Source organism: Amblyraja radiata, chromosome 20 (assembly GCF_010909765.2).
Source record: "Amblyraja radiata isolate CabotCenter1 chromosome 20, sAmbRad1.1.pri, whole genome shotgun sequence".
NCBI lineage: Eukaryota > Metazoa > Chordata > Chondrichthyes > Rajiformes > Rajidae > Amblyraja > Amblyraja radiata.
Window position 1 is genome coordinate 25,418,157 of NC_045975.1, and position 26,294 is coordinate 25,444,450.

Sequence of the window (26,294 nt, forward strand, 5' to 3'; positions counted from 1 at the left end):
ACTAACAGGTTTACTTACAGACAAAAAAATCATCCCCCCACAATGGATTACCACTGTGAGGGAAGGCACAATGTCCAGTCCCCATCCCCAGTTCACCCAAAGTCAGGTCTATTGAGGCCACCGCAATTGCCTCTACGGAGGCCCGATGTTCCTGGCCGTTCTCACCGGCGTCGGGAGAGTCCTCTCAGCGGCTGGACCACCTGGAACGGCAGCTTCCTGACTGGGGACCGCGGCTTCCGAAGCCGACAAGGCCGCGCCGGTTTGGAGCACCCAGGCTCCCGATGTTAAAGTCGGCGCCGCCCGCTCTGCTCCGCAGACCCGCAGCCCGGAGGTGTTGAACTCGGCGATCACAGCTCACCGGAGCTCCAGCGCGTCGATCCAGCGCGGCGACCCAGGCAAGGAATCGCCCGCTCCGCTCCACGAAAGCGCTCCAGCGCTGTGCCGCCACCGAAGCCGAGGTGCTGGGCAGTCCCCGCCAGGAAACGGCGCTCCAAGCCCGCTGGTAGGCCACGAGGACGGGTCGACGGGCAGCCCGGAGAATAAGCTGCCTCACCGACCAGGTAGGGACCTAGAAGTAGAATTGCCCCCTACCCCCCACATTAAAAAGTCCATTTCTCCAACGGACGAAACACAGGACTTACTCAAAACTTTTAAAAAAAGCGAATTAAACGGACAGCTGCTGGTTAGCAGCCGTTCCCCAAGATGGCTCCTCCTCCGAAGTGTGTGGAGAAATGTGTACCAAAGAAGACAATACAAGTATTCCCCAACCAAAAACTGTGGATGAACCACGATTCCACTCTCAGGGGAAATCTTAAGTCTGCAGGATTTGAAAACAATCCCAAATGGCACAAGAAATCTATTTATGATCTTTGCAAAGCAATCAGACATGCCAAAAGGAAATTTCGGTCCAAGCTAGAATCCCAGGACACCCATCGATTGTAGCAAGGCTTGCATGCTATAATAGGCAACAAATGAAGTCAGACAGTATCGCTGACAACAACGTGATCCTTCTCGACGAGCTCAATACATTCAACGTACGCTTTGAACAGAAGGTCGGTGGAAGGATTTGGGTGTGCCTGTATCCATGTTCACTGTCACAGATACAAGATTGGTCTTCCTGAGAGTGAATCCACAGAGAGCAACTCGCGCAGATGGAGTCGGTGACTGGCAAAACTGATCAGACATCTTTAACCTATCCCTAACCAATTCTGAAGTTCCCACATACTTCAAGAAGACAACTATCATTCCTGTCCCAAAGAAAAGCAAAGTGGAGTGCCTCTATTTTCTGCACACTTCGCTCTAACTAATGTACTTGAGTTTGACTTGATTGTATTTATGCATAGTATATCTGATCTATTTGGGTAGCAAGCAAAACAAAGCTTTTCACTGTACCTCGGTACAAGTGACAATAATAAACCTTGAACTAAACCTCAATTACTACCATCTAGTAGCTCTGACATCAACCATCATGAGATGCTTTGAGAGACTGTTGATAGCACATATTAACTTAAGCCTCTGAGACAACCATGAACCACTGTAATTTGTTCACCATCGCAATAGATCCATGGCAGGAGCCATCTCCCAATTCCTACACTGATCTGGGGAACATCTAGATGACAGGAACACCTATATCAGATCCTATTTATTGACTATAGCACCGCCTTCAATTACATAATCCTATCCAAGCTCATCTCCAACTCCTGGATCCAGGTATCAGCACATCAATCTGCCTCTGGATTCTTGACTTTCTGACCCATGGACCACAATCAGTGAGGATAGGTAACAATACTTTTTCCACAATAATTTTCAGTGCCCCGAAATTATGAGTTCTCAGCCCCTTATAATACTGCCTACATGTCACGACCAAGCGGACAAATTATACTCCAAATCAATTTAGAAGTTTGCAGATGACACCACTGTAGGATCAGGGAAAGAAATACAGCACAAAATTAAAATGGGAGCAAAACACTTAACACGTGAACCAGAGGAAAGATAGACCGGAGGTAGAATAAAGAGCATAACTAGAATGTTTTCTGAGGAAAAGACTAACTCTTGTTGTGCACAACAATTCCTGCATTGAGTAGAACACAAAGCATTGGAGTAATTCAGCAGGTCATGCAGCATCTGAGGAGTACATGGGTAGGTGGTTTTTCAGATCAGAATCTTCTTCAGACTGTAGAAATAAGGAACTGCAGATGCTGGTTGTTGTGTAAGGGTTTAACAGACAATTTCAGCTAAAATGGGAAATTGAGTTATCAGCTAAATTAGCAGCACTGCATTCCATAACCCCTTGAAAACAAGATACAAACACACTGTTTTCCAAACAGTGGGAGATATTTTCTGTACCTCCATGGGTGGGAACTTACAATGCCTGAGAAGGTCTGACTCTTCTCACACAGGTCTGACTCTTCTCACACCAGCGTAGCCTTTCTCAGGCCATTCTATGGGAAAGCGTAGTGTTGGTAAACAAAACACAACAGTAATAGTTGGGTAGACCACCATCGCCCCCTGCCTCCAGTAGCATAGAAACTTTGCAGACAAGGAGGGCTTATGATTGGCTCGGGGAGGAGGCAGTGGCATGGTCTGCACTGATAAGAAATGCCGTAAAGGATGGTGTCAGTCGCCTTTTCGAGGAGACAGCCCCAACCTTGGACCGTGTCACGAACGGTGCCAGGTGATTGAGAACAGAAACATACTGCGGCGTGCTCTGCTCTGTACTCGGGGTTTGTGAGTGCGTACGGGGATATTTGGGGATACGTGAGTGCATGTGCCTTATTTAGTAGTGTAATAAATTACTTAGTGAATCTAACTCTGTTGTCTGAATCCGGTGATTTATCGAACACAACACTGGTTTACACAAAAGGACACAAAGTGCTGGTGTAACTCAGTGATCCATCACGGTCTACTGGATCTCCTGGTTGCTAACCATTCTAACTCCCCTTCAGATTCCCATACTGATCTTTCTGTCCTGGGTCTCTCCCATTGGCATAGTGAAACTCAAACTGGAGGAACAGCACCCCATATTCTGCTTGGGTAGCTGACAACCCAAAGGTATGAACATTGAATTCTCCAATTTTAGGTAACCTCGCTCATCACCTGGACTCACACCCATTTCCCCCCTCCCTTTCCATTTCTTCCTCTGGCTTCACAATTTGCAACTCTTCAGCCGTCTGTGTCACACGTTCTGCTTTAATCTCTGACCTTTGTTCCAACCATCTGCTTATCAACTCCCCACCGCGAGAGGGGGAGAAGGGGGGGAGGGAAAGGGGGAGGAGGGAGAGGGGGGGGAGGGAAAGAGGGAGGGAAAGGGGGAGGAGGGGGAGGGAAAGGGGAGGAGGGAGAGGGAAAGGGGAGGAGGGAGAGGGAAAGGGGGAGGAGGGAGAGGGAAAGGGGGAGGAGGAAGAGGGAAAGGGGAGGAGGGAAAGGGGGGGGGGGAGAGGGGGGGGGGGAAGGGGGAAGGGGGAAAGGGGAAAGAGGGGGAAAGAGGGGAAAGGGGGAGGGGGGAAAGGGGGAGGGGGGAAAGGGGGAAAGGGGGAGGGGGAAAGGGAAGGGGGAGCGAGGGAAATGGAGTGGTCAGCGAAACACGTGTCTCGGAATCGCACGCTCATTCGCTCACGGAGTCGCATGCGCTGGTCGGTACCCCGTTCAAACGTATGAGGAATTCGGAGCGCGCGGGTGGTGAACTGCCGGACAGGGCGCCATTAGACAAGTGTGAATCATGGACGTGTTGCTCAACTTTACGCGAGGCTGGTCACGGCACAGACTCGGTGAAGATGGTGATCAAGTGAAAATACTCGACTTGGACTCTGGAGCATTTGAAAAGAGTGCACACGGGATTTTCAAAAGAGATGATTTCAGAATCATGAGCGAAGATATGCCACGTGTCATTCTATTCATCTTTGGATCCTTTCTGTTGGGAGGTAAAATCCTTGCGATCGTAATGTAAGAACTGCAATTTATGTTGATGGAGCATTAATCTTCTGAATCTTCTTCTGGATTTGTAGTCTGCAGGGCAGTACTCTGCATATCGCCAACTTGTTATAAGTTGTAGCACCAGACAGCAAAGAAACAGGCCCATGCCGACTAGTTTAATGTGCCAAACGAAGTTGAATTGATGATTTTAATCTTTTCACAATCCAACGGTTCAGTGCATATCTTCAGAATCTGAGGGAAGGAAGTAACGGAGAAAATGAGTTGGGTTTTCTTGAAGATAGACCCGAAATGCTGGAGTAACTCAGCGGGACAGGCAGCATCTCTGGATAGAAGGAATGGGTGACGTTTCGGTTCGAGACCTTTCTTCAGACTGAGTCAGGGGGGTGGGAAACAGGGATATGGAAGGGTAAGGTGTGAAAACAAGAGATCAAAGGGGACGAGGTTCAAGGAAAATGTAGAATGGGTCATTGTTATCTGAGGGGAAGGTGACAACGAGGCATCCAAAAAGTAAAAATGTAATCAAGAGGACTAAAATTAGTTTGCGAACTAGGATGAAGGATGGTTGTAGAAAGAGAGAGAGAGAGAGAGAGAGAGAGCAAAGGTTACTTGAAGGTGGAAACATCAATATTCATACCGCTGAGTTGTAAGCAGCCTAAGTGAAATATGAGGTGCTGAAATGAAGGTATAGAGAAGCGAGAACTGAAGGGACTACAGCAGCTAAAGTGCTTGGTAAATATTGAAAATATTGGGAATTATCGCGTTTGCTCACTGCATTTCATCAAGTAAGGCATTATTTGTGTTTTTTCTTGATTCCTTTGGTATCTAAAAATTCTCAGAAGTGATAAATCTGGCTGTAAATTTTTCTTCATGTGCGTTTTCATTTTGTATGTAAAAACCCACGAGAACCATGGGCGATTAAAAAAAATTACAGCCAGATTTATCACTTCTGAAACTTTTTAGATGCCAAAGGAATCAAGTAAAAACACAAATACTGCCTTACTGTTGATGAAATGCAGTGAGCAAACGGCCAATGTTCACTAAGCACTCTGGCTGTTGTTGCCCCTTCTGCTCTCGCTTCTATCTACCGTCATTTCTCCTCACTTTTGGAATTCTGAAGTAGGCTAAATGTCTCACACGCTTATCCCGATTTCCATAATTATTTACAGCGCAAAAATTGACAATTTCAGCGGGTTTTAACGGGCCCGCTACTCTGGAAACAATGGTAAGTGCCTACCTGCAGTACATCGCGTGTAATCCATTTGGAGTAGCGTAGCAACAGTACGGGTCATGGGTCGTGACCCGACTGCCGTGAAACCTCCCTACAGGAATGGGAGTGGGAGTTAGCAACTGGGAGATCAAGGAAGCCAAGGCAATCTGAGCGGAGATGTTCAGCGAAACTATTGTTGAGCCTGCGCTTGGTCTCACTGATATACAGGAGTCCACACTTGGAACAGCGGATACGGTAGATAAGGTTGGATGGAGGAGATGCAAGTGAACCTCTGCCACACCTGAAGGGACAGTCGGGGTCCTTGGAACGGAGTCGAGGGAGGAGGTGTAAGGACAGGTGTTGTGTCTGTAGTTGTAGGAGAAAGAACCTGGGGAGAGGGTGATTTGGGTGGGAAGGGATAAGTTAACCAGGGAGTTGCGGAGTGAATGGTCTCTGGAAACCGAAAGAGTTGGAGATGGGAGGATGTGGCTGGTTGTGAGATCCCGTTGGAGGTGGCATAAAAGTCGGAGGATTATGTGCTGTGCCCGACAGCTGATGGGGTGAAAAGTGAGGACTAAGGGGACTGTCCCTGTTGCGACTGGGAGGAGGGGGAGTGAGAGCGAAGTTGTGGGATACTGAGGAGACCCATGTGAGGGCCTCATCTTTGATGGAAGAGGGGACCCCCCATTCCCTAAAGGATGAGGTCATCTCGGATGTCCTGGTAAGGAACACCTCATCTTATACGTAAATACGGCGTAGACAGAGGACTTGGATAGAGTCTTTGCAGGAGGCAGCATTGGAAGAAGTGTCTAGATAGCTGTGGGAGTCAGTAGGTTTAAAATAGATGTCAGTCGATAGTCTATCTACTGTGATGGAGACGGTGAGATCAAGAAACGGAATGAAGATGTCGGAGATGGTCCCAGTGAATTTGAGTGCAGGATGGAAATTAGTAGTGACGTTAATGAAGTCCGTGAGTTCTGCATGGGTACAGGAGGTTAGCCCCAAAGCAGTCGTCAGTTATAGGAGGGGGGGGGGGTTGCGTGTAAGGTCATCGGGTCAAAGGGTGTGACGCAAAGGGTGTGACGCACGTCCTCAATCCTTCTGGAGGACATGGCAGCCTCCGGCATACACTGTTAACACACAAAACGTTTACTTTCTTACCTGTTAAAATAATTCTGGAGGGTGACTGAGCGCTCTGAACCAAATGCTCTAGTATCTGCTCTGAACCCGAGCACCAAGGTCGTAAGCGACCGAAGGAACGCATCCCTCGGGACAGCCCCCACTCTCCCCCCGGGTTCAGCACTGTTCGGCCACGGCCGCCCTCCGCCCACCCTCCCACTGTGCGGCCGCACTGTCACGGGCTGTGGGTCGACAGCGCCCATACACGGGGCCGGGGCTCTGGGCAGCGGACACACGGGGCGAAAACCTGACAATGTCCCCGTCAGCTGCAGCAGAGTTGGATACAGTCTGGTCACTCCGCCCACTCAGAGTCACTGACCGCGCTGCACCGGCACCCCGACCTCCTCCACCCCCACCCCCCTTCCCCAACCCTGGCCACGGGGATAAACGACTCGGGGACCGCGAGTGTGGAACCAGTCAGCGTGGAGTCCGGATGTTGGGACAGAAGAAGGGCCAGCTGCAGCAGCCATAGTAAATGCTTACCTGACGTTCACCCCATGTACTCCAGAAGGCGTTGCGTAGCAACAGTGCGGGTCACGGGTCATGACCTCGACTGCCGTGCAACCTCCCCATGGTGGAGTTCGAGTTTGGGGATAGGGCCAGTATACGCCTGGAATAGGGATTGTTCGATGTGCCCTTAGATTTACAGTTTTGCTTAGTCAATTGAGTAAAATAAATGTATCTTCAAAATAAATTTTTCTTCAAATATTAAATACTGTACTCTTTTTATACTGGAAAATCTCCATGAGTTTAAAATACTTTCTGAAGTTTTGCAGACACAGAATTTTTGTCAAAGATACCTTTATTTTATTGTCTTGTTTTTCAGAAATTATTGCGAAGAATTGGTATGGTGAAAACCAAATTGGGGGGAAGTACTTCTCAGTGTAGCTGGATATTAGATGCATTGCACACACCTAGACAGTGCAATATAAGTTTAGTCCACTCTGGGATAGCTCTGGGAAAAGAAAATATTGAAAAGACAATAAATTGAGGCTTTTAGATGAGGCACATAAACACAAACTTCATTGAAGACATTCAAAAGAACAAAAGTTAATTGAATGTATGAAAGTGATTCAAATATCAGAATTTTATTTCCATCTCTGAATTCTGTATTTTTGCCCATGTCGTCCGCCATCGCTCTCTTTTGCTGCCACTTAATCAATTGCATTGGCGTTTTTCAGAATGCAATGCAAACCCAGTAATTGTTATGAAGGACTTGTGTGACAGGTTCCTGAATCAAATGGTTTATATAAAATGTCGCAATTCCCAACTTAATACTTAATATTCTGAATTAATTTCTGTTTTTTTAAAATGTTTTTATAATTATTAAAATCTTTGCTTATTTGATGATTGTATCAATGTGAGGTCTTTTATTTAGCTTACTAAAATTTGCTGTGCTCTATTTTCCAGCTGTGATCAGAACTGCACTGAAAAGAATAAAGCTTCCATACACAGTACTTGTCTGTATGGCTGGTATTGGTTTTGGAGCATTAAGTATCAAATATCCATTGGTATGAATCTCAATCTTATTGTAATGTTAGAGTTAACATTTAAAAAAAATCTTCAAACAAAATATTGATTGAATGCCACTTTTGGATTTGAAAGTTTCCTTCATAATATTGGCTTCTCATATACTCTATTTAGATAAGGAGATCATATAATTAGATTTGTTTATTATTGTCACATGTACTGAAGTACATTGAAAACCTTTAATTTGCATGCTATCCAGTCAAAGAAAAAACTATACTTGATGACAACAATAACATTCCTGAATCATCACACCAATAGTCCTACTTAATCATCTATATTTTTATTATAAACTTTTATTGAATTAAATATTTGAAAATGCTATATAAACCTATTCATAAGATTGGCTTGATGTTAGGCATAAATTAGAATTACTATGGAGGTCATACATTATGTTATGTTACATTATTATATGATACACTATATGTTCTGATTGAGGCCAATTCTTAAAGTGGAGAATAATGCAGATATCTGGAGAACTTTGGATTATAATTCTAGCATCTGTCAGTTGAAACCCTTGTCAGTATTGGGATTTATGATACAGTAAACTATGTGTTTGAGCAGACAATCTACGTGGCAAAAGGTATGTTTAACTTGTAACTGCAGTGTATTGCATTTTACTTTAACGTAGAGTATTCTGAAGCAGAATTGTGACTGAAAATTGAAACAATAAAATTGTTACAACAGCAATTCATGGATTAAAGGCTACCTGCAAAATGCAAATTGATTGATTATTTGAGGAAATGCAAGTCCAGGATGCATATTTTGTATAAAATTGATCATTTTCTCCTAGGTTTTTTAAATCTAGCTGCAAGAGGTGTGCTACTGAATTTTAGCCCATGATGCATTGATCATGCTTTAGGTACAGGATAAAATAGGACCAGTTTTCTTTTGTTTTGAAGGTTAATGTCAGCAAGAGGAGGAGATAATGATCGACTTCAAAAGCAAAGCAGTACACATACTCCAGTTTGCATTGATGGCGCCGAAGTAGAGATGGTTGAAAATTTAAAAGTCCTAGGAGTTAATATCACCAACTTCTCGTGGACCACCCAATATTGAAGCCACGACCAAGAAAGCACACCAACGCCTCTACTTCCTTCGAAAACTTTGGCATGTCTCCAACAACTCTCACCAACCTCCACAGATGTGCCATTGAAAGCATCACAGCTTGTTTTGGCAGCTCCATCCAAGGCAGCATGAAATTGCAGTGAATTGTGGATGCAGGCCAGACCATCACACAAACCAACCTCCCTTTCAGAAGGGTCTTGAACTGAAACGTTACCCATTCCTTCTCTCAGAGATGTTGACTGTCCCGCTGAGTTACTCCAGTATTTTGTGCCCATCTCCCTTTCATTGACTCCATTTATACTTCACACTGCCTCAGCGAGGCCAGTAGCATAATCAAGGATGAGCTGCGCCCTGGCCACTCCCTCTATAAAAGGTGTAGAAATGTTAAAACGCATACCTCCAGAATCAGGGATAGTTTCTGCTCAGCTATTATCACGCAACTGAACCATCCTACCACAACTGGCGAGCAGTCCTGAACTATCTATCTCATTGGTGACCCTTGGACTATCTTTGATCGGACTATACTGGCTTTATCTTGCACTAAACGTTATTCCCTTATCATGTATGTGTACACAGTGAATGACTCGATTGTAATCATGTATGGTCTTTTCTCTAACTGGTTAGCATGCAGCACAAGCTTTTCATTGTACCTTGGTACACGTGATAATAAACTAAACTGAACTGGTTATAATTGAATTACGAAAGTCATTTGAGGCTTTCAAAATATTGTATCATGTGTAAATAAACATGAATGCTGGTTTAGTGTAGTTGGCCAGAAAGAAAGAAAGAGAGACATGATTTGGGAATTAAGCAACATTATTTAGTTAACAGAGTTAAAAGAAAAGATTAAATTTAAACTGGATTAAAATCAAAAAATGATGGCAAATTTCTAGAATGTTTGAATGAATTTCAAATGTAGAAAGAAGTACAGGACATTGAGGAAATGCTATAAAGAAACTTATGGGTGATTTGAGAGGATAAACTAGATAAGCAAATGGTCTTCTGATACCTAAAACATCATATTTTTTGTATTATATAAATATATTGGGTAGTGTATTCAAGCAGGTCAATTTAAAATGTTACTGTGGACTTGTATATTACTGTAGGTGCATAATTTATCTATCTGAATTTTTTGTAGGTTAATCTGTACACTGAAACTCTGGCAAACATTAACCCAAGACTGCTTATTCATGCATTTATGCCAGTTCTGATATTCAGCAGTGCATTTGAAATTGAATCTCACATATTCTTGAAGTCACTTTCACAGGTCTGTTTTTAAACTTTCTCTTTATTTTTTCACAGCCTAGATATATTTATGGTAGCTCCTCTTTAATTTTTTGAAATCATCAGTGCCTAAAAGTGCAAATGTGCATCCATTTACAGATATATTGCACATTTGAAACTAGATTCGAACATGTACTTAGTTTTACATTGTTATTATGGGTATAAAAGTCCAATTGGCTTGAACAAAATAAAATGACCTTGCTGTGGGCTATGTCTCTTGATATTAACAACTCAGCTCTTATTACCACTTCACAGTGGTGGATTTAAATGGGCAAGGGAAATGCGACACTGGTATGTTTGCAGAATGAAAGAGGAACTCTTAAACTACTTAGAAATAGGACTAGAGTTTAAGGCTATTAGAATCGTTAAGTGACTGGTTTATTAGAAGTTAAGTTCTGAAGCAATAATCTGGAGGAAGAATTTAGCGGGTCAAGGAGCATCTATGGACTGAAGTAGGTTTTGAGATCCCAAATGTAATTCATTCGTTTCTATCCACAATACTGCCTGACCCATTGAGCTCCTAAACCCTGCACGGCTCACGAATATCCTTAAGTGATCCTACCAATGTGACTGTCTCTTAACATCCCTTTGAAATAGCATGGCAACTGGCTGTCATTTGGTAATGGTCAATAAATGTAATTGATCTTGCCAATTATGTCAACATCCAGTTAATTCATTAACAAAAAATGATGAGAGAGTAATAAGATAGCAGAAGGGAAGTGGCAAGAGATGTAAATTGAGTGATGTGATGGTGGAAAGCAATTTTACTTCGGAGTCACGTGAGTGACTACGTGAAGAACCCACCAGGACGCATGCGTGTCATATCGTCTAACGCATTGCGTACGACTGGCAGGCTGAACGCGATTCTCCTGCCAACAGTCAGACCTGAAGGTAAGTTTTTAAAACTTTTTCCAGGTTTTATCTTCCTACAGGAACCTCTACTTAGAGGTCCTGTTAAAGCCCGGGGCGAAGTCCGGAGGACCCAGTCAAGGGAATACCTCGGGCATACCTCGGGCATACACGACCTCAGGCATACCCGACATATAGCCGCATTAAAGACCGCGGAATGCAGGAGCAGGCGGCGGTGAATTCGCCTCGGGCCGCTGGTGTTGGAGCCAGCAGCTTCACTGGTGCCGGTGGCACCTGGGGGGGGGGGGGGAAACATCGTGGATACCTCGCGACACAAACCGCTTTTAAGACCGCGGAAGGCGGGAGCGGGCGGCGGTGAATTAGCCTCTCGGGCCGCTGGCATTGGAGCCAGCAGCTTCACTGGTGCCGGCACCTGGGAAACACAGCGGGGATACCCCGACACACAGCCGCTTGAAAGACCCCGAAATATGGGTAGCGGGCGGTGGAGAAGTCGTCTCTCGGGCCGTTGGCGTTGGAGCCAGCGGCTTCATACTGGTGCCAGTGGCACCTATATAGCGGGGATACCACCCGACAATGTATATCGCGGCAATCCCTTTCACATGGACCGCGGGGTTATCCCTGCTGCAGGAACCGCGGGGATACCCAGCACGGCGGGGGGAAAGGCCTGACTACTAGGGAACCCCAGCTGCATACAATGACTTCGAAAACAAGCTCGAAGGGGGGTGGAGCGTTGCCCCCGCAGCAGAAGGTTTAAAACCGGTCCTGCAGGTAAATTCTTTACTCTCAGGTTGTTTAGTTCTATTTCTGTGAGGATGTGTTACAGGAAAGGAACCATGGACTAAGTCCAAATGGAGACTGACTGCGAGGGAGTGCAGGCAGTCAGCAGCGGTTGGCTACACCTGGACCGCTAATCGATCATCAGTCTCCGACCTGGCACCTGCACAGTCGGAATCGACACCTCAGACTGACGGGAAGGCCAAGCAAAGTCGGACAGGCCCAATGACTCGGACAAGTCGGGCTGTGAAGACTCACCGCCGGCGGGAGCACTGTGATCGCATATCCCGCATGGAGCGGTTGATGGAGCAGATGCTCCAATGTGACATGCTCCGGTATATGGAGTCTAGTCACCATGGGGTCCTAGGACGCCCAAGGCAGCACCTTATTGAGGGCTGCATAATGCATCTCCCTCGACAAAGGGGAGCATTAGGAGTCACTTCTGGGCTGACTCTGAAGACAGGGGTTTTTGGCTGAAGATACCACAAGTGTGCAGGGGGTGCAGGAACAACAAAACCAGCAGCAGGAGCTTGACGAGGGCCATCGGGCTCAGGAAGGCCACATCACACAAGACCACACATCTCCGGCGGCAGCACCCCTACGCACCCACCAGCAAACCACGATGCACTGAAGCTGGTGAAAGCTTGAAGGCCGTACAACCAGAACAAAGGTCTTTTTTAGGCCATAGCCCAGAACGGCCTTCCTGGAAGATGCGCCAACCCCGTACTCGAGCTCCTCTATCTCTCAGGAGCAGAAGTGCAAAATCATGCACACATGGTTGAGGCAGCTCCTGGGTCGGGTTGCATAAGTCCTCCCATTCGGATAAAGGTATGGAGCCACATCGATGACGTCTCCCGTCACGGATACAAGTTGGTAATACGTAACTGGTTTGAATATTTACACTGGTTTGGGATAACATAAGATTAGTTTATACTGCACAACAGGTATGGTGGAGTTTGCCTTTCAAGGCAGGCTCACAATATGGGATGTGGACTGATCAATGTCAACCGCCTCAACCCGCATGTGCAGTATAGACATTTCTGAATAACTTCCATGTGATCATTTCCTTTCACAGAAGATATTTGAAATTTAACTGGATGAGGCAATGATACACTCAGCGGCGTTGCAAAATGGGCTAACTTCAGTTTCCAGATTATTACCAAATCACTACAATCAGTGCTTCGACTGCACAGAGCTAACAAATAAGTGGCATGGCCAATTTGGATGATATTGAACATACTGTATTTTACTAAATTAGCCTTATCAGCCACATAGCTATATTTGAGAAATTGAGGTTCTCACCCGTCCAGTTAAATTCAAATTAAGTTGATACCAACTGAAACTATTGGGATACAATCAAACCATTTATTTGTCTGGGATCAGCTCTGAGACAAAAGATTAGACCTCTGCTATTCTCAGCTGAAACTAACAAAGTCACAATGATGGACGAACAGTATTCAGCGTTGCTCCACTAAAAACCTCTCATCTGTAAATCTTCAGTCATTTCCAAACTGAGGCTATTGCCCAAAGATGGGAAATCTACTAATACCATCTCTAGTTACGGAGGCTGATGGGATTAGCATGAGTTATCAAGTGTTCAGTTATGGTATCAACTGCCAATGGACACCAGGTGCATTCTGTGCATTAAAGGGCATGTGGATATGCATAACCTGCATGCACAAGTCCAAGGTGATACACTTTGGTGGTGGTATATGTTAATCACAAAGGTACAGTCAAATCAAAGTATCCGGTGATAGTTTTACCTAACCGCATTTAGCACTGGTGTATTATCATGCAAAATCAATGACAACACAAAATGAATGTGTGATCACAAAGCATTTAATAACATTGTGGATCGATGGAACACTAACGATTGAGATGCTTGCATCCAGGCTCAATCAACAGTTGCAAAAAATACAAGGCATATTAGTGGCGAAGGGTGCATTCTCGCTACACAAGGGAGGAATGTTCTTTATGTCTTCCTCCATTTGGCCTCAATAGACGGGTCTTGCAAAATTCAGCAAGATTCCCGCTTCCAGGTTTCATAGTCCCTGCCTGGGTTATATACCCATGATTCCCGCTGATGTGGGGAATGACCATAAAACCTCGCATGGTTATTCCGGATAAAAAAGATGCTGGTTCAGTTGGGATGTTGAAACCATCCTCTGCATGATATAATCAATTCATAGACTTACAGACTCTGAGAGACCGTTTCCTGCGGCTCGGGTTGTCTAACCATAAGCATTAGGAGTGCTCACTGCAGATTGCAGGAATAGCACCAAATAGCAGCAAACCGAAAAGGAGATGGGAAGTATTGTTTATTCTTCTTCACGTTTAACTCGGCACGGATGACTGACACATTGAAATTCCGTTTTATGGGATTATAACATCAAGTTTAAATTCCATTTACTGTGCCTGAAGTACCTCCTCATCATTTGGCTGCGGAGAATATAAACCACTCTTTCCGGTCTCACCCTCTGACATCTAGATTATGAAGGGTATCGTCAACTAAAAACCTCCTAGGCCTAGGGACGCAGAGATATGGGTTGTTAACATTGTGCTAAGTCACTTCGCCGATAGGCACCAGCAACATCCCTGTCCTTGGTCAAACTCACGTACTAGTGGTTATGCCATAGCATTGAGTAGCAATGTTACAAAATTTTGAGATTTTAAAAATCAAGTCTGTAATTTATCCCATCAGATAGAGCATAAAAATAAGTTTAATTTGACATCTAATTCACTTTCATATCTCAAGTATTTAAAAAGTTATGGCCATTTTCATACTCGGAAATGAGCATCTTGTTCCCTATTGATTTTCTATGGACATAACAAAAAAGTTGTGATCGTGAACAGTCAAAAGCCCATAACTTTCTTAAAAATTAAGAGAACTGAATGAAATTTTCAGTTATCATAGATTGAAGCATTCTGAAACAAATATAAAATAATCTTACTTGGATGACCTGAAATTAAAGCATATAATTAGTTAGTTACCTAATTGTAGCTAATTTCAGACTTCAATTACTAGATCTAAACATCTATCCATTTCTTAATAAATGATTAACATTTTTAAATAGCCTAAATGTCCAAATAATATTCACAAATAATTCACAATAAAACATGATTTTTAAATCTCATTTACATTAATTTATAGGCCAAATGGAAGGAATTCAGTGTTCAATTGCTGTAAATAAATGCCCATTTAAATCAGCTTTCCAGTGGGTTCCTGTGGAACGCGCTGGTTTAGAACGTTCACATTGCGGTAGATTTGTGCCTCAAATGCCGAGAAAAATACTGCGCGATATATTGGGCCCAAATTGAGCTACTCGCAATATTAAACTTTGTATAAAAGGATCTTTAGAAGCCCTTTTGAATGTAAAAATATACAACCTAACTTCTGCTATTTGCTTTATGAGACCCTGCGGTTGCTGGCGGTCGCGGGTTTAAAGATTGATTTTTAAACTACTATAACTATTATTCAAGGCCTTTAAACCTAATAATAGCTTTTGCGACGGGGTCTTCCAGCGATTTTTCGTTAATAATTAACTAGGCTGAACATCTTCGATTTGAACAGCCTAGAGAAAATCGCGTTTTAAACCCGCCCCCACTAAACGGCGCCAAAATCGCGCACAACCTCAGCGGCAGATTTTCAAAGACGCTTCAGGTAGGCTTTGCAACATACCTACATTGAGTACAGCGCTACGGGTCCAGTCATTGCTACACTGGATAGAATGCTATAATAACATGTTTTGTTTATGATTAGTCAAGCAGAGTAGACAGGGACACAGACCAAACCAGATGTTGCATATACCATGGACCTTGGATTGCGTGTGATCACGCATCTACACCAATATGTCAAGGTCCCTAAGAGCCTCATAGACTCTGACTAGCAATATTGTTAGTTACATAAAACCTCGTTAGAAGGAATCACTACAAATCTTCTCCAGAAGGTTAAATGGGTCTGGCATATATAGGAGTGTACATTGAAATTGAGTCCCACTCTACCAGGACCGCTATACCTCAGCAGCAGGCTTATGGACCACATCCTAGCGGCTGCAGGATGGTCAAACTATTAATCTGTACAAATATTCAGAATAAACCCATTGCTAGATCCCCCCCAAATACCCCCTATTTGCCTACTCTATGTTAGGTATGGTTCATACTTCCTCCAGGTTGAGGGAGGTTACGATTCCCACTATTGTTCACTAATGGCATCAACATATCTATATCTATGTCATGTCTGAATGCAATATTAATGTTCACTCATCAATGGCCCACTGATGCTGTGTATGACGCCTGGACTCGTTTCCACGGCATGAAATCACAGAGCTTTAAAATCTTCACGTAGTCACTCACGTGACTCCGAAGTAAAATAGTAAGATTAAACGAGAACTTACCAGTTTGAAGTTTGATCTTTATTTTATGAGGAGTAACGTTGAGGGATTACGTGCCCTCCACGCCCACCCTCGATCATAAAGTTCAACTGGTATCCTATTTCTCTAATCTTACTATGTTCAGTTAATTTACTGTTATCTGTGATTTCACACCGCTGCTTTGAAGATTGACACGCATGCGTCCTGGCGGGTTCTTCACGTAATCCCTCAACGTTACTCCTCATAAAATAAAGATCAAACTTCAAACTGGTAAGTTCTCGTTTAATCTTACTATTGATGCTTGTAACTGTAATTTTGCAAGAGGGAGTTGGCAACACTTATTCCTGAGGGGTTGGGGTGAAGAAACAAGTTGGGATGAGTGAGAAGTTTATTTTTCAAAAGGCTGTAGAAATCCATACATTATGTGTTGGAGATGCAGATCAGTGGATGAAAGGACGCTTGCGGTTTGAATAGATCTAATGGGGCTCTGTTCTGAAATTCGTTGTTGCCATCAGCCAGTTTTATTTCTAAGGTACTGATGAATATAAAGTGGTTGATGTCTTTGGGAATCCTGGTTTGCATTTGACCATTGAATGCACTGGTACATTGGAGGCAAACATAGCAATTAGAAATCAGAAACCAAAGATTTATGAGATTTGTTTGAAGCCAAAGCAACGAGAATCCTTTATATGGGTTTGAGACAGGCACAGCTATGAGGCACTGTGATCATTCTTTGCAAACTAGCGCAGTGGATTCCTGACTTATTTTGTGTTTACGCCATACTTCCACTGATCGTGTTAAGTGTATGTGAGAAAAGTTAAGGATTTTTAAAGCTGTTGAAAGCAGCAGGCTAACTGCAATCTGGCCTATAAATCTAGATGTTGATGCATGTTGATACAGTATCTAGTAGATTGTCTTGAAGTTTTCTCTTTGAATGTTATTAGCTACTGTCTTACGAAGTAAACCCAAATGCTGGCTTTTCTTTTAATCTATAACATTAGTAAAGGAAGCTTTTATGGAGGCGTTCAAAATGTGATGCAATGTTACTTCATTTCAGTTGTGATTTTAAGTCCACAACTAGTCTTAAACTTACAAAGTTATGAGGAGTTGATGAATTGGGAAATTGGATCAAAAATTATGATAGATGGCGCCACCAGTACACATTTAAAGAGATATTTGAAAAGTTGCATTCTACTGAGAACTAAATTCTGTGAGGGAAATATTATCTTTGTCTAACTATAGGTTGAGGATAATGTTCGGATGAGAAGAAACATGTAAATGTCACACAGATAGTGTCCTTGAGGACTGGGGTGGGTTTTCAAAATTGATGAAGGGGAGACAAATGATAATGACAGTAAACTAGGACTAAGAAGGTGCACCTGCACCTCTAGTTTCTTACATGTTTAAAGAGATTCGGCATGTCACCGAATACTCTAACAAACTTCCACAGATGCACTGAATAAGTTTTCCAGCTGGTTGCATCATTGCCTAGTGCTACATTTACAAAGCATAGGAATGCAAGAGGCTGCAGAGAACAGTGGACTTGGGCCATTCTATCATGGGCACAGCGCTCCACTCCATTGAAAGCATCTACATGAGCATCTACCGTCTCAAGAAGGCAGGATCAAGGATCCCCAACATTTGTGTCATGCTGGCTTCTCGCTGCTACCATTGGGCAGGAGGTCCTGAAGCCTGAAGTTCCACACCACCAGGCTCGGAAATAGCATTCCATCTTGAACCGACCTGCTCAACCTTAATCCTACCTCAGCAAAGCAACACAATGGTTCACCCGGTGCATTATGACAGGACCTTGTTTTCTCATTATGTTTTTGCGCTAATGTCTTTATGTTTCTGATGTCTGTGTCTATGATGCTTCTGCAAGCAACATATTCTTTGCACTGTGCCTCTCTGCATATGACAATAAACTTGATTTGACACAAATTGCTTTGAAATTACCTGATTGTAGTTGAGAGATGCATATTAGCGAGGGTATTCGGAGGATTTCCGGCCATTTAAAAATTGTTAAATCTTTTATATCACTTGAGGAGGTCTTTGGTGTGAAGATATTTGTGAAAGGAAATACATCTTCCAGTGCAGTATAAGTCATGGTGTTTGGTCTCCAGGTTCGCCCTTGAGAACTGGTATCTACTGCTACAGTTAAGAATCCAATCACTGAACCAAGGATGATTGCAATGCAGCCGTACAGCAGTATTACCCAGATACCATTATCTTAGCTCCAGAAAAATATATAAATAGCAAAAACAATTCCGTCGGCGTTGGGAGGGGGTGTGGGGAGGGGGGGGGGGGTGAAGGGGGTGTATGTGGGGAGGAGGGGGGAGGGGTGGGACTCCACTCACCGGCCACCGGCCGCGGCACCACACAGCACCTCTCGACTCCACACAGCAACTTTCCCGACTCCACACAGCGGCTTTCCCGACTCCACACAGCGGCTTTCCCGACTCCACACAGCGGCTTTCCCGACTCCACAGCGGCTTTCCCGACTCCACACAGCGGCTTTCCCGACTCCACACAGCGGCTTTCCCGACTCCACACAGCGGCTTTCCCGACTCCACACAGCGGCTTTCCCATCTCATCTACTCTATCCGTTGTTCAAGGTGTGGATTCTTACACATACTTCAAGTTACCCCTGCATCCCTCCTCTCTCTCCATCCCTCCCCCACCCAAGTCGTACCAGCTTTAAAGTCGTCTTGGGTCTCATTGTTACTCGTTCTCACCTAACACACGACTAACAATGGCCTGTTTCCTTTATCATTTTTTTGCATATATTTTAAATTCATATCTTCTATATCCCTCCACATCACAGTCTATCTCGCATTTCCCTTTCCCCTGACGTCAGTCTGAAGAATGGTCTCGACCCGAAACGTCACCTATTCCTTTTCTACAGAGATGCTGTCTGACCCTCTGAGTTAGTCCAGCTTTTTGTGTCTATCCTTGGTTTAAACCAGCTTCTGCAGTTCCTTCCTACACTTGCATATGGATATTATGACCCTTGTCAATGTCAAATGAGACTTGATAACGTGAAAATGTGTTTTCAGTCAGTCTTGAAGTATCTTGATCAGTTGAAGCTTGGGGAAAATTTGTCGTTATTTGAAATGTATTTTGGATTGATGAATTTATTTGGTTGGGGGGGGGGGGTTGGGAGGGAATCTGCAGGCAATTATTTAAAAATCACATGGCCGTGATCACTTTTTAAAATGATCAATTTTTAAACTTGGAACATCTGCAACATGTAAAGAAGCAAAGTGATTTTTAGTAGAACATGGAAAGAACTGAAATTTACATGTTGAAAATGTTCTTGTTTTATCGCTGAGCAGAAAAAATATTAATTTCTACTATAGAAACATAGAAAATAGGTGCAGGAGTAGGCCATTCGGCCCTTCGAGCCTGCACCGCCATTCAACATGATCATGGCTGATCATCCAACTCAGTATCCCGTACCTGCCTTCTCGCCATACCCCCTGATCCCTTTAGCCACAAGGGCCACATCTAACTCCCTCTTAAATATAGCCAATGAAATATAGGTAGACAAAAATGCTGGAGAAACTCAGCGGGTTTCTGCAGCATTTTTGTCTACCTGATTTTTCCAGCATCTGCAGTTCTTTCTTAAAAAATCTATTATAGAGGCCACATGCTAGGCAGACATTGTATTATGTATGCTGTGCAGAATATTTGAATATAATACTGGGATTCATTTGAATGGAACAAATTGGGGCATTCCAGATCATAGGTCATGTCATAAGTTCATAGGTGAATAGAATAGAATTAGGCCATTCGTCCCATCAAGTCTACTCTGCCATTCAATCATGGCTGATCTATCTCTCCCTCCTAACCCCATTCTCCTGCCTACCCATAACCTCTGACACCCGTACTAATCAGGAATCTATCTATCTCTGCCTTAAATGCAGGTTTTTCCAATTAGACACCATCTTGAGATAACTGAAAATTCTGCACACTTATGTGTACTGTATGTGTTTAAATGATATGGAACATCTGTGTACGTGTCTATGCAACAAAGTGTAGTGAATGCAGATTTCCCCATTTATAAAGCTGCATTGTATCAGATGTTCTGTTACGGGAAAGTATATCACAATGATAAGGATAGTGAAATATGACTGTTAATACCTATCACTATGCTCCGCATGAGAATTGAATATATGAGGATCTTGGCTCATTGACGTGATTTTGGAATTCCTGCAGGGAGTGAAACCATGATACTTTATTTTCCCTTTATGGAGAGAATGTGGAAAAGGGAGTTTTTTGGCTTAAATTGAAGTTGCATTCCACAATGAATATACATGTTCCTTAGTCAGCGACAATCCTGTATTGTCTACTTATTTCCAGATTGTACTTTTAGTTACTTTTAATTCATGGCTAACATTCTAATTCACGTTCCATATCCTATGATGATATTTTTTACTTTAGTGTTCTGTGGGTGACAATCTGTTTTACTGTGCACAATCAGTCATGTTGAATGTTGTGTTGGTGAGCGGATAAATGTCCACATATCAAACTTGTTCGATGCATTGGAGGCAGCTCATGTTATTCAACATTCAAGCTTAATGCTCCAGCCAATGCCTTATCTTAAATGTATTCTACTGAGCAAGTGTTCAGTAGGAAGGATTCACCTTTTCTATTTAAGGAGATCATTAACTGTAGGATAGTTGCTGCTTTAAATGGTTTCAACTACCAATAGAAGCTACAGGCATCCTTGGTGCAGCAATTCCGGTGTCAAGGGTTATGGGGAGAATGGGGTTAGGTGGGAGAGATGAATTTGCCATGATTGAATGGCGGTGTAGACTTGATGTGCCAAATGACCTAATTCTGCTCCTATCACTTATGACCTTCTGAATTTCAAATGAGCAAATTGCACTGTTGCACATCGCAGAAATCTTTCCGTCTTGTGTTCTTTAAAGCTTAAGCTCCTGAAATGCAGTTCCTCAGTTCTGCAGTGCTAGTCATGGTGAATAGATTGACAGAGCAACTGGCACAGATCCATTCCCATGTTTAGTGTTACTTCTACCAAATGGATTTAGTACATCTGTCTGTATCAGTATATTCTTGGCCTAACAAAGAAGGAGGCCTTGCTGAATCAGATACTGGGCAATGACGTTGATTACGTTAGCAAATGTCAATAGGCAAAAGTCAATAGGCCATAATAATCTTAGCTTATCCAAACTGAAGAATACTATGGGATGTGTCACAGAAGACTCGGCGTGAGGAGGAAGTATAAATACTGGATGTACTTAAACTAAATTTGGTCTGCATGCAATATATCATTTGATGCTAAGGAATTGAGGTTGAAGGGGGCTGAACACAACAATGAAAAATGGGTTGATGCCAAAATATCAGAATATTTCAGATTTTGTTAAGAAAAGGGCAGCCAAATTACAAGCCATCCAGTTTTCAAGCCATCCTCTGATGGAGGAAACTTTTAAAAACAATAATCTGTGACAAACAATAATGTTGATTTGGATGAGAATGTAGTGGTTAATGGAAGCCAATACTGAATTTATAAAAAGCAAATTGAATTTGACATTTTTTGACATAGTAATGGAATTAATAAGGGCGGTGCAGAACACATGGTGAAGATATTGATTTATTATTATTGTCACACTTACAGAGACACTGAAAAACTGTTTGGATGCTAGGCAGTCAAATCATACAATTCATGAGTACAATCAAGCCATTCACAAGTAAAACATGAAGTTTAAAGAATAAATACCAGAGTGCTGATAAAACAAAGTGCAGTAACTGCAATGAGGTAGATTGGGAGAGTGAGAGTTTGAGAACTGCTAAGTATTCTAATGACAATGGTGAAAAAGTTGTTCCAGAATTTGGTGGTACATCATTTCAAGCCTTTGTATCTTCTGCCCAATGGGAATGGGGAAAAATTGCCGTTGATTACTTTCCCGAGGTAGCATGAAGTGTAGATAGACAATAGGAGTAGGCCATTCGGCCCTTCGAGCCAGCACCGCCATTCAATGTGATCATGGCAGATCAGCCCCAATCTGTACCTCGTTCCTGCCTTCTCCCCATATCCCCTGACTCCGCTAAGAGCCCTATCTAACTCTCTCTTTAAAGTATCCAGAGAACCGGCCTCCACCGCTCTCTGAGGCAGAGAATTCCACAGACTCACAACTCTCTGTGTGAAAAAGTGAATCCTCATCTCCGTTCTAAATGGCTTACCCCTTATTCTTAAACTGTGGCCCCTGGTTCTGGACTCCCCCAACATCAGGACCATGTTTCTTGCCTCAAGTGTGTCCAAACCCTTTATAATCTTATGTTTCAATAAGATGCCCTCTCATCCTTCTAAATTCCAGAGTATATAAGCCCAGCCGCTCCATTCTCTCAACATACGACAGTCCCGCCATCCCAGGAATTAACCTTGTAAACCTACGCTGCTCTCCCTCAATAGCAAGAATGTTTTTCCTCAAATTAGGGGACTAAAACTGCACACAATACTCCAGGTGTGGAATCACTAGGGCCCTGTACAACTGCAGAAGGACCTCTTTGCTCCCATACTCAACTCCTCGTGTTATGAAGGCCAACATGCCATTCGCTTTCTTCACTGCCTGCTGTACCTGCATGCTTACTTCCATTGACTGATGAACAAGGACCCCCAGATCCCGTTGTATTTCCCCTTTTCCCAACTTGACACCATTTAGATAATAATCTGCCTTCCTGTTTTTGCTACCAAAGTGGATAACCTCATATTTATCCACATTAAACTGCATCTGCCCACTCACCCAACCTGTCCAAGTCACCCTGCATCCTCATAGCATCCTCCTCACAGTTCACACTGCCACCCAGCTTTGTGTCATCTGCAAATTTGCTAATGTTACTTTGAATCCCTTCATCTAAATCATTGATGTATATTGTAAATAGCTGCGGTCCAAGCACTGAGTCTTGCAGTACCCCACTGTACTGAGGCCTGATCTCAGACAACGATGAGAAGGCCTACCGGGAGGAGGTGGCTGATCTGGCATTCTGGTGTCAGGACAACAGCCTCCTCTTGAACATCAAAAAAACTAAGGAGCTGATCGTGGACTTTAGGAGGGCACATCATCCGAGGACGTACACACCAATGAGGATAAATGGGGATACTATGGATAGGGTGAGCTGTTTTAAATACCTGGGAGTCCACATCTCTAAGGATATGACATGGACATCACACGCTCGTGAGTAAGGCAAGACGGCGCCTTTACCACCTCAGGCAATTGAGGAAATTCAGAGTGTCTCTGAGGATCCTCCAGTGCTTCTACTCAGTGGCTGTGGAAAGCATCTTGTCCGGAAATATCACGATTTGGTTTGGGAACTGCTCTGCCCAGGACAAGAAGGCTCTGCAGAGAGTAGTGCGTTCGGCCGAACGCACTATGGGAACTTCACTCCCCCGTTTGCAGGAACCATACATCAGAAGGTGCAACTCCAGAGCCAATAAGATCATGGGAGACCCCTTCCACCCCTGCAATGGACTGTTCCAGCTGCTACGGTCAGGCAAACACCTCCGTTGCAATGCTGTGAGAACGGAGTTTTTTCCCAGAGGCCATTAGGACTGTAAACTCCTACCTCACCAGGGACTAACTTTACTGTACCATTCTACTGTTTTCTTTTTTAATTGCTGTTTTTTTTCCCTTTTTCCCTTTTTCCTTCCACAATATGTAATATGTAACAGAATATGTGATTCTGTTTGTAGTTTGTTTGTTTTTTGCACAAAGTCCGCGAGCATTGCCACTTTTCATTTCACTGCACATCTCGTATGTGTATGTGACGAATAAACTTGACTTGACTAGTCACTGTTTGCTATTCTAAAAGGGACCTGTTAATCTCTACTCTTTGTTTCCTGTCTGCCAATCAATTTTCTATCCATGTCAGCACTCTACCCCCAATACCATGTGCTCTAATTTTTCCCACTAATCTTCTATGTGGGACCTTATCAAATCAGATACAAGAAAATGCAGATGCTGGAATCTCAAGCAAAACACCATTACATGGGTGCTAGGGAAGGTTTAAACTAGAATGTCAGAAGGATGGGAACCAGAGCAGCAAGTTAGCAAATGGAAGGGCTGATGAGAAAGTAGAGGTTATGACAATTAAGCCTCAAAGGAAGGGCAGGCAGGGAGAGGTTCATGATTATGGAGATAAAGAAGGGCTAAATTGTGTTTATTTCAATGCAAGAAGTATTGTGGAAAAGGCTGATCAACTTGGAGCTTGTTTCAATGTTTTGAATTATGATGTAGTGGCAATTACGGAAACTTGTAGCTCAATGTGGCTTAGTTTCGATGTTTCAGATGAGATGGATGGGGTTAAAAGAGATGGAGTTGCTTTTATAATCAGGGAGAATGTCACTCAGAGTGGATATTCTGGAGGGTATGTCTACCGAGTAATTATGGCAATTACTCCAATGGGATTATAGCAGCCAACAGCCAGTGGGAGATAGAGGATATGTGGACAGATTATAGAAGGATGCAAGAACCACACGGTTGTTGCCCTGGGTGACGATAACTTCCCCAATATTGACTGGGACATACTCGGGGCAAGAGGATTAGAAATGACAAAATTTGTAAGTTGTATCCAGGAAGGTTTCCTTAAACAGTATGTGGACCGTCCGACTCGAGATCCATACCGTACCTGTATTGTGTAATGAACTTGGCCAGGTGACTGGAGTTACAATGAAAGAGCAGTTTGGAGATAGTGATCATAACTCTATAAATGTGAAGGTTGTTTGAATGGGGAAGGTCTGGATGTTGGACAGAGGTACTTAATTGAAGCAAAGGAGATTATATTGGTATTAGGCAGTAGCTAAGGAGGGTACATTGGGAGCAGTTTTTATTGGGCAAGTTCGCAGATGACAAGGGAGTCGTTTAAAGGCCAGTTAATCAAAGTGAAGAATCAGCATGTTTTCATTAGGAGGAGGGAAAAGGACATCAAAGTAAGGGAATCGTGGATGACCATGGAGGTTGTAAACTTGGTCATGAAGAAAAAGGAGGCGTATGTGAGGTTTAAGAAGATGGTGTCACACAGCTTATGAGGAATACAATGTGAGTGGGAAGGAACTCAAGCAGGCAATAGAAGGACCAATAGTAGTGGGGGCCTGGAACGCATTGCCAGGGGTGGTGGTGGAGGCAGATACGAAAGTGGATAAGTGGCTTTTGGATAGGTACGTGGAAGTGCAGGGAATAAAGAGGTATGAATCATGTACAGACAGATGAGATTAGCTTAACTTGGCATCATGTTCAGCACAAACATTGTGGGCTGTAGGGTCCATTCCTGTGCTGTACAGTTCTATGTTCTAACACAGTACAGGAGGAACTCAGCTGGCCAGGCAGATCTGTGGAGTGAATGGATTCCATTCCTGACTAGTACTTTGTGTTTTGCAGCATGAAGCATAGGTGTTGTTAGTTAATGAGGGGGAATGGACTGTTTTATGTGATGGACCGGGCTAAATCCACAACTCTCTGCAATTTCTTGCAGTCCTGGGCAGGGTTGTTGCTAATCCTGGCAGTATGTTTTCTGTCGTGCATCTGTAGACATTAGTAATCGTGTTGGATACATGCAAAATTTCCTTTATCTTCTGAGGAAGTAGAGGAGATGATGTGGTTTCCTGGCCATAGCTTCATTGTGGTTTGTCCAGTTTAGATGATGATATTCTCGCCATGGAACTTGACGACCTTGACCATCTCCACTTCAGCACCATTGAAGCTGACTGGGAAGCACCACCTCCTTTCCTGAAGTCAATAACTAGCTCCTTTGTCTTGCTGACATTGGGAAAAAGATTGTCTTGATAGTATTTATCTATGCTCTATACTTCCTACCTGTACTCCATTTCATCATTGTCTAAGATCCAGCCCACTATGGTAGTATTATCTGTAAACTGGAGTTAGAGCAGAATTTGGCTGCATAGTCATCGGGTGTATAGAGAGTATTGTAAGGGACTATGAAAGCATCCTTGCAAGGCACTGGTAAGATGTTTTCTGCCTATGTTCTCTGATAGTAATCTATGGGTCAGGAAGTCAAAGATCCATTTGCAAAGTATGGTGCTGACTCCTAGATCCAGGAGCTTG

At 43.5% G+C, this 26,294-nt stretch overlaps 1 protein-coding gene across 1 annotated transcript in view; it reads left to right on the plus strand.

Moving 5' to 3' along the window:
• Positions 1 to 3,648: 3,648 nt before the first annotated feature.
• The window catches only part of LOC116984405 (sodium/hydrogen exchanger 10-like), a 147,787-nt gene continuing 125,141 nt past the window's right edge, over positions 3,649 to 26,294 (plus strand). The window contains exons 1-3 of the mRNA XM_033038559.1: positions 3,649 to 3,920; positions 7,730 to 7,830; positions 10,053 to 10,181. Coding sequence (XP_032894450.1) covers positions 3,719 to 3,920; positions 7,730 to 7,830; positions 10,053 to 10,181 — 432 coding nt within the window. The 5' untranslated portion in view covers positions 3,649 to 3,718. The remainder of the gene's footprint in view (positions 3,921 to 7,729; positions 7,831 to 10,052; positions 10,182 to 26,294) is intronic.